General features: G+C 37.0%; 1 protein-coding gene across 1 annotated transcript in view; it reads left to right on the top strand.

The window, feature by feature from the left end:
* LOC121330003 (spondin-1-like) overlaps positions 1-14,498 on the top strand; it is a 66,466-nt gene that overhangs the window by 48,930 nt on the left and 3,038 nt on the right. The window contains exons 7-13 of the mRNA XM_041276189.1: positions 5,304-5,368; positions 10,151-10,352; positions 10,723-10,863; positions 11,067-11,142; positions 11,553-11,735; positions 13,252-13,425; positions 14,212-14,379. Coding sequence (XP_041132123.1) covers positions 5,304-5,368; positions 10,151-10,352; positions 10,723-10,863; positions 11,067-11,142; positions 11,553-11,735; positions 13,252-13,425; positions 14,212-14,379 — 1,009 coding nt within the window. The remainder of the gene's footprint in view (positions 1-5,303; positions 5,369-10,150; positions 10,353-10,722; positions 10,864-11,066; positions 11,143-11,552; positions 11,736-13,251; positions 13,426-14,211; positions 14,380-14,498) is intronic.

The raw sequence follows: 14,498 nt of genomic DNA, 5'->3' as shown, positions 1-14,498 counted from the left end.
TACACATGCACAGTAGCAGCTTATTTCTTTTACTCAATCCTTTTTTTTATGCAGCATATCTTATATCACTATTTTAAAGGTGATAAAAGTGGAATTACTGCAACTTTAAGACCGGCCCTTTGTGATTAATGAAATGGCACCGCATACAGATGAACTGTAGTGCATAGCCAATGCTTAGAATAGTATTCCAATGCTGGTATTTTTTTCACCGCACTTTAATGCATATCACATCTTCAATCAGTCGTCAAGCGTCTAGGCATTAATCCCTAGATCACATGCAGGGATAGAAAGGGTTAAGGAGCTACTACTGCATTACTTTTATCTCAGATAGTAATACCTTTCTGGATTATATTAGGGTGGAGGGTGGGGGAGGCTAACGTATTCTAAATGTGGGGTCACTATTAATACTGTGAGTCAATTTCAACAAATGATTGACTGTATTATGAAAAACAACATCAAATGACCATAATATTATAATGCAGTTATCTATTTTGTAATAGTCACTAGTTTTCCTATGGATGATAAGTAGTACAGGCGCATCATTTTTTTTTTTTTTTTTTTTTTTTTTAAGGCCAACTGAGAACAAAGAGGAAAGCAATTTGTTGTAAGACAGGAAAGAGGTTGTTATTAAAACCACATCAGGAACTGACATGTGCTTTAAAGATGTTTTTATTTATTTATTTTTTGCTTTTCAGCCTTTTAAATGAGGATTAATTAAGATTCAATCTCCTTTATAAACATTGCTAGAATGGCATTTTCAGTACCCAAGGATTGTGTAGGGTTATCTCAAATTAGCCCTAGAAATTCTTCTGTTCAATTATCTTTTAATATGCATTATATTAAGGGAACATATTTCTCTGCCTAGTAACAACACAATACAGGCCAGTGCATTTCAGTAGTTTCAAGTCCATGGGTACAGTAGATAGTTGATAGTAAACAGTAGCGTTATGTCTAGGTTCTAACACTATTACTGAGGCGATGATGGACCGTCCCAATAACTAGCTTGTAGTAAAGGTGGGAACACGAAGAATAATCTCACACACACACACACACACACACACACACTGAACAGTATCGAGTGACCTGAGGCACTGCAGTAATAATTCCTACTGTCTGACTGTGCACAGTGACCAGCACATATGTTATCATGTTCTGTTACCTCTTACCCCATCTGAGTAGTGTTATCCCTGCACACACATTTGTGTTGTGCCTTTTTACAATAGCAAAGGAAGTGGGATGTCTTCTGTACATGGATTCTGTATTTTGAATAATAAGATGAGTTTGATCTGTCCTCTTTCCAGCAGCAGTATACTGTTTGCAGCCGTCCCCATGTTTGTTTAAGACCTTCAAAGGGACTCCCATGTTTTCAAGCTGATCCAAACTGTTGAATTCCTTTTCATCTGGTCCTCTGGTGGAGACTCATAAAGCATCGCTTCCATTTTAAGAGCGAATGTAAAGACAAGGCTCCTCTGCGTGAAGTGACAGTCATGCCCTCGTTTGACACTCTTTGCGCTACATTTCTTTTTATCTTCTTTATACTTTTTAATAATGACATCTTCCATTGATTTAATCATAACCATGAAATTGAAATATCAAAATTGTTATAGGTTAAAATAAAACATCCTCAGTAATACTGGGGGTGCCCATGAGAATTTAAAAGCACCGTAAAGAGGATCAACTTGTTATTAGTCTCACTGCTTTCTAAATTAACCTGAAGAAATAAGGAGCATTATAAAAGTAAGTGAAATTATAAATAGAAGGTGATATCTAGTTGTATTTTGTTACAGTAGCATTACATTTTGAATCTCTGCCAAACCATTTTCACCTTAACATTTTATATTGTATTAACATTGAAATGGAAAGTGGATGATCACATTCAGTGAAAATAAGCAGTGTGCTTAGAATGAAATAGATATTATTATGTACAATTAATGCACAATTAAAGGTGATGACAAAGTATGTATGATGATATACTCTGTGGTCTATTCAGCACCATTTCGCTAAATGCAAGTCACATCACTTGATTCCATTTGTCTATAATGTTCAATTAATTGGGTAATTTTGTAGTCTAATATTTTAGAAAACTGTTACAAAGTACCAATGTATTAATTTAGCGTATAGAAAAGGTGACACAGTATATCACCAGCTGTCACAATCGTGCTAATTTAGTGCAAGAACTAGTTTCAGAACCCATTGAAAGTGGCTTCAGGTCATTTCAAGCCAAAGCTAAGTGGGGAAGGGGGTCGCCACCATTAGCCAGTATTTAGTTAACGTTATTTACATGAAGCGATCAGAATACAGGTACTCTATTTTAAAACAGGCTGGAATTTGTGTTGAACTGGACATGCTTGTATGTAGTTAATGCATCAGTGAGTTGTTGTAAGTGAATAGATTCCCACAGCAGTTTTGAGTCGCAGATGAGCATATCTATGAGAGATACAGTAGTGTGGGGAACTTGGACAGTAAACTGTGTTGTGTTTCATGATATTAAATGGATCTAAAAACTAATCCACTTTATAGTAGTTTCAAAAGAGGATGTGGCATATCTGCCTGGCTTGCATCTTTCTACAGTGATACAAGAACATGGCAATTGTACCATTGTTGTACAAATAAATACTTTTAATACTTATAGATAAGTCAAGGGGTCTGCAATGTGGACTGTAATGTGATGTCTCGTATGTAAACGTGTGCTCCTGCAGGACTGCTGCGATAGGGGCTGAGTGTTGCGGTTGCTTACTCCATCATCCGAGATTTCCTGACATTTCATTTTTACAGATTGCATTTATGGTACTGAAAACACTGTAAATCTCCTAGCTCCTGACAAGAGTATAAAACATTACACTTGGAGGAGTACAGTATATTCCTTAAACAAAATGATAGCTGCACTTTTAGTGCTTGCATGTCTATAAATACACACTGGATTGTCACTAATTACAGGGTTTTTGAAATAGTACAACAGGTCTATCCTGAAAAGAGATATTAAACAAAATAGGGTGTTTTTGTATTATTAGTCTATGATTCTACACCTGTTCTGGATTAACAGCAATGCTATTATCCTAAGAGGCTTTGAGAAAACAGCTGTACTCCCAGTTCAAAGTGAAAACGCTCTTCCTGTCCCCCTGGGAACATAATAAGCCATAAAGTTACTGAGCTAATACAGCAGTCAAGAGCCGGGAAGCCTGGACGTAATTGAACTTGCACTTGGAATAAACTTGTTTACTTTTCAAAGCCTATTCTGTGCCCAGAGGACTTTAGTTCTCCAAGTGACTTCTGTGCCCTTTGGCATTCTCCACCAGAAAGCTAATACCTCAGTAATGTTAAACATGTAACTACTGGCATTCTCACCCCTCTGTAGCTTTAGTACCGCTTTTACTCAGCGCTCCGTCATTGAGTAGTCGAAGTGATTGTATTTTACATTTCTTGTATCTTCTCAAGTCCCGTCCAATATTTGATACTACTATGTATTGAAACATTCTCTTTTTAGAAATTTGTAATGGTCTTTCCTGAGGTCATATTTCACTTTAAATTATTACTTTACAGAACATATTTAAAGCATTCTAAAGCAAATGTGGTGGATATAACTGTGGTCAAAGTAACTGTGGGTAAAAATATTGAAGAAGCTTGGAATCAGTCTGGTAGATAAGTGTAGCTAATAAACCAGAAGGTTTGTCCAGCTGTGTCTGGGATTTGATTGAAGGCTTCGTTCTGATGCCAGTTTACAGAAGAGCATTAATCCTCTGTGCCACATTCCATATACTGTACATCAGGTGCATCCAGAAAAAAAATGGAAGCTTAACCACTTTGCCACAACAACACTTTCCAAGCCAAGTGGTTTTCCTTTGACTCCCTGTTTACAAATGAAATAAGAGAACCATAAAAATATGCTCCATGCGAACGCACATTCATCGTCTAAATAGTCCCTTGTGATTATGATGTAGTGCACTATTCAAAGATGGGACAAATCTGTGGATTAAAAGCAGCAGGGGGTAACTGCTGCATGTACCACTTAGCAGGCAAAAGACACAATTATTTCTAAACTGAAGGAATAGCACTGTAAGAACTGTCAATTACAAATGACTTATAACTGCATCGAAGTATAGGTATAGAACATGCTGCTGAATAGCTTGAAGGAATTCTGTGCACTTTGTGAACCTTGAAGTGTGAAAAGCAAAAACTCAGCTGAAGCTACTTGATAGAGCCCAGCTGGTTTTGTCTTTCTCTAGTCCTTAGCATGTGAATTCACAAACTGCTGATGCAGGCGTTTCTGTTGGCCACGATTTGTAAACAGCACTGACCTCTTCTTCCAGCCTGAACAGGTGTCCTGTCTTCTGGTCTGCAAACATTTATTATGTATTATTTGTTTGCTTTTTCGGTGGAGTTTACTGTTGTGTTCAAGACTATGTGGGATGCATTTATACTGTGTTGCTGCAATTTTAAATGAAGGAAAAACAAAACTCAGTAAGACCTTGAATACAATCATTGAGATATTTTATAAATACTATTTAGAGGGCTTGTTCACTGGGTTGTATGGTGTTCAGGAGTGTTCGATTTCTGTTTGTTTAGTTTAAAATAATAAACAACAATATTAATGTGTATATGACTACATTTGTATAACACTGAGTATATTTTTACTATCCAGTATTCGGTCTATTCCATCAACAAACTTACTACTATATAAACAGGGCTCTATTTCTCAAGAATATTTGAGAACAATTAAACATCTAGATTTTAAACCTAATGTTTAAACTCTAAAGTATTAACACCCCTAGTGTAGTGAAATGTAGTACTGTAAATGAGGAAAGTAAATTCTACTTCCCTCATTTACAACATTTCGCCCCCAAGTCAAGGTAAAGTATTAAACCACCAGGGGCACTTCACAGCTTACAAAATTCCTATTAAAAATAAATAGCATTTTATTTGTAGAGCCACTTGAATTCACCCCTTTAGATCCCAGAACGCATTCCTAGAATGTCCATGCCGCTCAGAAATGGCAGAAATTCCAATTCTACTCACTCATGTGAAAATTAAACCAGCGTACTAAAGGTGAAAGGCATTGTCTGTAACCCATTGGCTATCTGGTGCAAGTGCCCAGTGCTCCTAATGGAATACGTATCAATCTTTTTTTAATTATCAATAGCACTTGTCATCTCTGAGTGTCACCTTCCTGTACTGTTTTTTTGTTTCTCTCTCAAAATTCTAATTGTAATTCTAGTTCTAATTCTAAATGATTAACAGTTTTCATGTAGAGTGTTTGTAGAGTTAAAAAGCGAATCTCTAATTTCTATTTCTTCTTTTATTCGTAGGGTGATGATGTTTTGACAGTCATCAAAGCGAAAGCACAATGGCCTGCCTGGCAGCCACTGAATGTGTAAGTAGGTAAAGCACAAGGCCACACTACTGGCTCCTGTATGTATATGTATTGCCTATGTTTGTTGTTTTATGAATAATTTGCATATTCAAATACTGTATATGCTTTCGTATGTTGAAAGGTATTTAAATTGCTTTCTGCTTATTACTTGATTTTTCAATGCTTTGTTTAATTTGCCTTTACTGTTTTGTGTTAAGAGACTTTTTCTTTAGATTCGCTTACATAAGGCAAACAGGTATGAGGCCCTTAGGGTGTTTCTTCAGTTTAGATTAATGACATTCCACCAGCTCAGTTCATTAAGACACCGACCTACTTTTCACAATGTACTGTCAATCACAAAGGAGTCTGTCTTGAACAAGCTGCGCAGAACGAATTAATCGGCATTTACCAAATAGTGATGGATTTCCCCCCCTAAATCAATTACAACGGCAGCAGCCCATTTAGATGTTAGGGTACCCCTGATCAAAATGGTTTAATCAAACTAATTAAACCTCCTTCAAGTCCCTGAAGTAGTTGATTATCTCATTTCACCTGGGATGGCCCTCCAGGACTGGCTGATCATCCCTGGCTTACACGCTACAGTTTAAAATGAAGCACACCATACAGTACAGTAATTGGGTTTCTACATTTCAAGGCTGTATGTCTATCATGGGTACTACCTGTTTCCTTTTTGTTTATTTTCATTGAGCATAAATACAGAGGACACCTAATTGATTTGTGCAAGACGGTCTGTGTTTCCGCACATGGAAAGACCCGATGAATATTGAAGGCACTGATTAAACGTTTTTTTGCACTGTGTAATCAGAACAAACAGGAACAAAACCAGAATGGCAGGAAATTCAGTGAAACGCTGCTACAGGCACACTGTTACTTGCGGGTAGACATCATGTGATTTCATCAAAACCAACGATGGTAGCTGTTGTTACATTCAAGATGGTGTACAAGCCAATACTTTTTGAAAATGACAAAACTGTCAATGTGGCCTTTTGTATTCTGTGTCTACAAGATGCAATATCCCTTACACAGTGCATGGCACACAGTGACCCTGGCACACAGTGATTTCCAGTTCTCCCTCTGGTGTTCTTATTTTGAGCTGTTCAATGAAAATTGGTTTGTTGGGATTTAAATGGGTTTCCCTGGGAGAGACTATTTTCTCTGTGCTGTATAATATCATGATAGTTCCTGGAACATTTCTACACATGGGTTTTTTCGTGGGAGACCAGTTGAACTACTTTTAAAATTTCAGATAGAAAGCACGCTCATGAAACCTGTTGTGGAATGGATCATTAACCCTTTTCAGAATGAATCAATCCAATCAATACCAGTACATTAACGTGCAATCAGTAACAATTTGACATTATACATGGGTCTAATGTTTTTAAATTAATCTACCTCACTTGACTCCTGTGTATGATCCCCACTATTAAAAAATGCATTGACATTAAGGGTGTATTTCCCGAGATTATTTAAACCACAGATATTTAAACCACATTTTTTCATTCTAGTTGCCTAACTGCAGTTGCCCATTCAGCAGTTCATCACATCAGATAACTTGCTTTTCAAGTCTTTTGGACCATCCACCCTGGTGGTTAATAGATATTTGTATTCAGGAGTCTTTCAGGAGATGTATGCTGTACCTCACCTTATGTGCTGAAAATTAAGAGAACAGTGTGCAGTGAGGCCAAGCATCGGTAGCCCTAGATTGCTTATTCCTTGGTAATTAGGTATCTGCAGCCTCAGAAAATCCCTTTGGAATAAGTGAAGCAATCCACAGCAATTCTCATAATATAAATGTGACAGCTCACTAGGACTAGAGTGAGATTTCGTCTTGAGTGTTTTTAATATTTCAAAAGTACAGTACGTGCATTGTAAGTTATCGAATCAAATTCTCTACATTGTTTCTTACTACTGCAGTTCTGTTAACATTAAAATCCTTTCACTTTTTTGTAGTAAAAATGTTTTAACTTTTCTCAGGAGAGGTTTCCATTCTGTGCAGCTAGGGTCATCCTAAATTCTCTTGTGTGATTCTAGGTTTATCTGCAGGTGTCTCACTGAGTAAAGACATTTTATAACTGGTAAAAAAGCCTATCTATTAATCCAGATGTGAGAGCAGTAAGCCATAACAAAATGTTGTGTTATGGTATTAGCTGCCATTGTCACATTGCAGTGACTTGTTGCCGTGGAAACACTGTTGTAGTGTGCCTCTGCTCATGCTTAAATTATTTCTACACAGCATCTTCTTGTGGGGTTCAAAACCATGTTACAAATGATGTAGATAAAGAAACACATGTATTCCATATGTAAAATACCTCACACGACTGCCTAGATAGACAGAAAAGTAAAGCAACAGCTTGCTTCATTGTCATGGGTTTTAAAGAAGAGCTCATTTAAGTAATATACAGTTTCATGTCAGTATTGTTTGCTTATTTATCTTTTTGTTCCTATTTATACATTTTTAGTGTTGCTCTATATATATAGAAAAATGATGTGCAATGTTGCTCCAAAATATCATTTATTTTGTACGTGATTATGTTCTCATATGTGTTCCATGGAGTAGTTAATTCCGTATGGCACCTGAGAGATTTATAATAAGCAGGATCATTGGACGAAGATAATTTTGTTGCAAGAATCCGTGTGCATACATTCATTAAATGATAAGATGTTCACAAGTGATAAAAGGTTTCTGAACCAATTTGCTTTAACAAGTACAGCGTTTCACTTGAGGAAAGCTACGAATGTGAAGGTCAATTAGCATAGCGTGTATTTATTATTTTTGTTATTAATGAAAGAACATACCATATGTCTTTTAGACTAATAAATATGGCCTGTAGTGCAGAATAACCCATCACTTCTGATAAAGCTGTCCCTAGTTCTGTTCTGTTACTTACAAGGAGCATCCAAGCAAGAAGAATGTTGTTGTTTTTTTTGTTTTTTTTTATTGGACTAACTAAAATGTTATAGGTGCCAGTTAAACCCTACCCTGTGAGCCTGCAATGATATTGGCTGGATTCTGTGTAGTTGTGTGGTCCTCCTATAATATCTAAAGCCATGCTAAGCATTATATGTACCTTCCAAATTCTGATCCTAAGGCTGACGGAGAGGGTCCACAATAATCTTTCCATTTTCCACCCTTAGAGGGAAGCCACTCTCCTTAGCCTATGAGTGACATCCTGCAGTGCACATCTGAGAACTGAAAACTTGTGTGACTGGAATCTAACACACAGTCCTCTGATACAGAGGACAAAGACTTTCCATGGGAGAAATAATTCAAATGAATGTTAAAATTCTTGTTAAAATTCTTATGTAGTCTGTTAGATATATATATATATATATATATATATATATATATATATATATATATATACACACACACACACATGACAATATGAATGCCATGTCATATTTTCTATTCTACAAACATGGCCACTTAATGTTCATGTTATTATTAGGAAATGTATTCTAGTTTTGGCTTTTTTTTTTTTTTTTTTACTCTATCTTCTCTTTGTCACCCTTGGTCCTTTTCCTATAATACTATACAATATCTGCAACAGAATATTAAACGAAAGGTATGTTGCCTTATCTTAATGCGTGTATTCCATCACTGTAATTCTTCCAAGCAGCAGTGGGTTCAGTTGAAAAGTTCTGAGTAGCTCTTTCTTTGAAAGACAAGGTGTTAAGATTTAAGTGGCTTGCACATGCAGCCAGCATCCTAGAATACTGATAAACATGCAGTGTATAAACATGGAGCAGCTTTCAATATTTATACTAATTTTTTTCTTACAGTTCTTAATGCCTGGCTTTTCATAAGGTTTTAATGCAAGGGATGTCAGGTTAAAGCTGTTTTGGGATACAGTATACTGGATGAAAACATACATTGTATTAAAAGAGAATCGTCAGTCAGTTGTGTGTCCTTTAGACCTGTCTTAATTATTAAAGCTAAGATATGACACTTTCATTCAGTGTGCGCTGTACATGGTAAGCATGTAGTTCCTTTCGATAGACAATGTCATTGTGGCCTAAAGTGGATGAGGAGTCTGCAGATATTCAAATGTTTCTTAGCAGTAAATCAGACCCTTTTAGACCCTTTTTAGAAACCTGTGCCGTGGTGTTGTATGAAGTCACTGGATGAACCAGGATTCAGACCCAGGATATCTTGGATCTAAATCCTCGGCTCTTACACAACCCCCTCTGAAATACACACTGCTGTAAATAAAACAAATAAAACAAATAAAAAAAAAAGTTCTGATTCCCTGCTGTTCAGACTTACTCGTTTCTCCCTTCCTTGTCATTTAGCTTGATGTATTTAGCTGTCGTTATGGTGTTGCAGATTGTGTGCATACCATTACCCTATATATTGTACCAAAGGATCTAAATAATATAGTGTGTTTTATAATACAGCTGCCACTCACAGACCCAAAACCCCTGGGGTAGCCAAACTCATTTCTTATCAACTTGTACAGAGGAAAAACAGTGCATTCACTTCATCCTCACTCATCAAAAACACCCAATTTATCACAACAAAGTGTGTGTCGCCAGTGTTTGGATAATGAAGTGCCTGCTGTATACTATATAGTTTTTAAAAGCTTTTATACTGTAAATTGCTACATACTGTAGTTTTGCGAAACGGTTTATTTTAAGCCACATATGAATTTATTCAAATGTTTTTAGAATTTAAAAAAAGAGCTTAGGGTAAACCCACAGACATGCTGTAGATAAACTGTATATTTACAATGTTTAGCCTCTGCATGGGCTGAGTTTCATCCTTTTCTGTTTGGTTTACAGGAGATCAGCGCCCTCTGCTGAATTCTCAGTGGATAGAACTCGTCACCTCATGTCCTTCTTTACAATGCTGGGTCCCAGTCCCGACTGGAATGTGGGCCTTTCAGCTGAAGATCTTTGTACTAAGGAATGTGGATGGGCTCAAAAGGTAGTTCAGGACTTGATTCCTTGGGATGCTGGCACAGACAGTGGAGTTACCTATGAGGTAAGCACAAATAATTACATTTAAAAAAAAAAACGAATGGACTTCGGACCCAAATTCTGTATGTCAGTGAGAAATAATAAATAGTACAGTCCATTCTACTAAGACAAGCAGTAGTTGTTGGTACTACTTTGACTTGTTACAAGAAGAATCTCGGTTTAAAAAAAAAATGGGATACAGTACTTCAGTAAAATTCTCATTTTATTTTTATTAATTTTTACTGCCATCTAGTGGCCTGTGAGAAGAAAACATCATTGAAAGCAGAGCAGTAAAATAGAGAATTCTGGTTGAAGTTCCATGGAATTAGTTTGAGAAGTGCCTGACATAATTTGCCTTATACTAATTCTCGCTCGGTTTTCTTATTTCATTTCAGTCACCCAATAAAGCTACAATTCCTCCAGAGAAAATCAGACCTCTTACCAGCCTGGATCACCCTCAGAGCCCCTTCTATGATCCAGAGGGAGGCCCCATCACTGCTGTTGCCAGAGTGGTTATTGAGAGAATTGCAAGAAAGGTAAGCGGTCATCGCCAGAACTACGCCAAGGAGGTGGTACAAAATGCTGAGTCTAATTACAACTGATGTGCGTTGTACAGACCTTGTGGAATATGTGCACGTATGTAATCTCGGCTTTTCCAGTTTCTTTACCTTTTCCTGCTGTAGCGTGTTCTTGTCGGGCAGTGTGCAGCATTTCTCTGTAATACATGTTCTGTTTACAGGGTGAGCAATGCAATATTGTCCCTGATAATGTGGATGACATCGTGGCTGATCTTGCTCAAGAGGATAAAGATGAAGGTAGGCGCTCGCGTGTTGAAGACAGGCACATCTAAGTTAGTATCGTAGTTAGCTTTGATTCCTTTTGTTTTGCAGTACAGGGTGTACCATTTTGCACAGTGTGAAAATATGTATGCCTCCACGTATGGAGAAATGCTTAATTTGATTTGATTTTATTTAGATATAGGGATAGACAAAGAGAGAAGTTACGTACACAGTACACTTACAGCAACAACAGACTAACAACAGCATTAGGAATGAAAACCCTTTATCACTAATTTTCTTTCTGCAAAGTCTATCCATTTTTCAATAACTTATCCAGTCAAATGTATTGGAAATGTTTTGTGCACACTGCCAGCATCGGCCCCTGAGTAGGGTTTATTCCGATGCGAGGAAGGTTTACTCCGATGCCTGAACTCCTATCTTTGCAGATGATACTCCAGAAACCTGTATCTACTCCAACTGGTCCCCTTGGTCTGCCTGCAGCTCCTCCACCTGCGACAAAGGAAAGAGGATGAGACAGAGGATGCTGAAGGCCCAGCTAGACCTCAGTGTGCCCTGTCCACATACCCAGGACTTTCAACCCTGCATGGGGCCTGGTTGCAGGGATGAAGGTGAGATAAAATAATTTATTTCTACATACACCAAGTTAACATTGCTAGTCCTTTTGTTTTGTTAAATCACTACTGGACATCATTATGTACTCCTGTGCTTCTGTAGATATTTTTAGATTTAAAAACAAACCAATATCCGTCAGTATGGTGAAGCTATATTCAAACTAAACAGTCTATCTGGGGTGCATTATTAATTACAGGAAGTGTATTTGTCCAGGATTTTGTTGAAGGATTTCCTTTTTTCTTTCGGTCATTTGTTATGTGTGGGTATTCCAGCTCCGAGTGGTCTTGGTTCTTAGTTAATGGTCAGATAACATTTTATATCAATTAATAATACTTGCTCTACACTCTGTTCTCCAGCTGAGTTCTCTTATCAGGGACACTTATTTACAGGTTTTGTTTTTTTTACTAATGATTGCATTTGTTCTGGTTTAACTAACATAGAGGTTACTGCTCTTCTTACAGGTGAGAAATCAGTGGGAATGTTGAACTGATTTGAACCTTTGAAACTCTCTTAATGTAAAATCTGGTGTCTCATTTTTGGTGCCCAAGGCTACAAGTACTGCAATGCAGAAAATGGATCCCACTTTGTGCATTTCGATTTAATTAACACATTGGGTTCATTTATATTGCTTCATATGTTCTGTCTATTGTCTTAACTTTAATACATTTCAGCAGTCATATTTTTCGCATCCCATCTATTTGCTTTTCAGTATTTGAACAGATAAGTTTCCAGCTACACTTGCAATATCATTTTGTAGTTTCTTTGATTTACATTATGTCTCTATCCTAAAAGTTTAGATGATGCAAAACTTTTGGCCATAGCTCTATTGTTCGAAGTTAGAAATGCAGTTGCAATTGTATCTTTCCCAGCATGTGCCACTGTAGAGTGATTTTTTAGGGTAATGCTGGGCTACATGGGGTGAGAAACACTGCAAAACAAATACTGCATTTTCCATTATTTTACTGTTTCATTATTTTTCACACTTGGTATGCCACTGGCAATATCCACTTTATTTTTTAAAAAGCAACTAAAAAACTAGTTGCAGAGCAGGCAACAGGTCTTCATAGACAAGTGATTTCTAAATAATACTTATTGTGACAGTTTGATGCACCATGTAAATATAATTTAATTGCAATGATGAGAACTCAGAGGCAGCACTCGATCAGCACCATTTTGATAAATGAGGTGTCAACCTCCTGCCACAATACATTTCAGCAGACTAAAATGACATTTGAAATAAACAGTCGTTAGTCAAGAGACATGGCTAATATATGCAACTGAAGGCTTTCAGTCCTGGGGGTATGTCTGTTTTTTGAGAGAGAGAGAGAGAGAGAGAGAGAGAGAATTTAAGACCTCTTTAGACACTTGGTAAATCTACAGTAAAGCATCAAATTGTCCTGTAAAATAAAATCTGAATTATTAAAATTCTGTGAATATGCAATGGAATAATGACTTTCAGCTGTTTATCATTTATCTTATGATCTAAGTGAACCTGTAATTCCGGCTCTTTAGTTGATGCGACCACCTGTATGGTGTCCGAGTGGATCACCTGGTCTCCCTGCAGTGTCTCTTGTGGAATGGGTATGCGCTCCAGAGAGAGATATGTCAAGCAGTTCCCAGAAGATGGCTCAATATGCCAACTACCCACAGAGGAGAATGAAAAATGCATTGTTAACGAGGACTGCTGTAAGTGTGTTTTCTAAATATATGATTGGAATGAGCTCAACAGTGCGGACCTGTCCTTAAGTCTTATAGTAATAATTCTGACAAGGGCAGCCTCTTCTTAATATAGACTGGAAAGTGTTGGTAAACTTTACATTGTGATCCTAATTACTGTGTATTTACATAGTAGTTGTGTAGTAAATGCAAGTATATTTATACACAATTATGTTATTATGCATACAGTAGGTACAATGTACTTAATGTGTAGATCTTTTTGCACAATATAACCCTATCCCTAACCTTAACCCTAACCCTAACCCTAACCCTATCCCTAACCCTAACCCTAACCCAATTGATACAACTGTGTACTTTATATATATATATATATATATATATATATTATATATATATATATATATATATATATATATATATATATATATATATATATATACGCTTTACTAATATGTAGTGTCATTTTGTACATTGTAGGACTGCCAAGCAACTTTCAAACATTACGTTTCAAGTTTATCTACAACTTGAGGTTTAATGTACCCTCAAGCTACAGGTGATGAGAATTCTTACTTTTCACACGAGCAACAACATTTTTTCCAAACGGTTATGTGTACAGAATTAAAATACAGGCCCTTCCTGGCAATTCCTATTATTTACAGACAATAAAAGAACAAAAAAGAGACCTGCAGGCAATGTTAAAAAGTGGAGTGGTAAACAATGAGTTGAGAGTAGTTGTCCATTCTATTAATATGTACTTATGTATGTATTTAAGTGATGTTAATCCTGTTTTATTAGCCCAGAGTAGCTGCCTCATGACAGAGTGGGCTGAGTGGGAGGACTGCAGCGCCACCTGTGGTATGGGCATGAAAAAACGCCAGCGGATGGTCAAGATGCCTCCCTCTGATGGCACCATGTGCAAGACAGACTTGGCAGAGGTTGAGAAGTGCATGATGCCTGAATGCCGTGAGTAGTACATTGTTGTTTTAAATTGAAGGTTTAATCAAACTTAACTATTCGTCGTGTTATCAGTAAGTTGTTCAGCATACCCATGGCACATCGGCTTATCTGTGTGTTTTCTAAAT

This window comes from Polyodon spathula, chromosome 17, assembly GCF_017654505.1.
Source record: "Polyodon spathula isolate WHYD16114869_AA chromosome 17, ASM1765450v1, whole genome shotgun sequence".
NCBI classification, from domain to species: domain Eukaryota; kingdom Metazoa; phylum Chordata; class Actinopteri; order Acipenseriformes; family Polyodontidae; genus Polyodon; species Polyodon spathula.
This window is presented reverse-complemented; position numbering and strand designations above follow the sequence as displayed.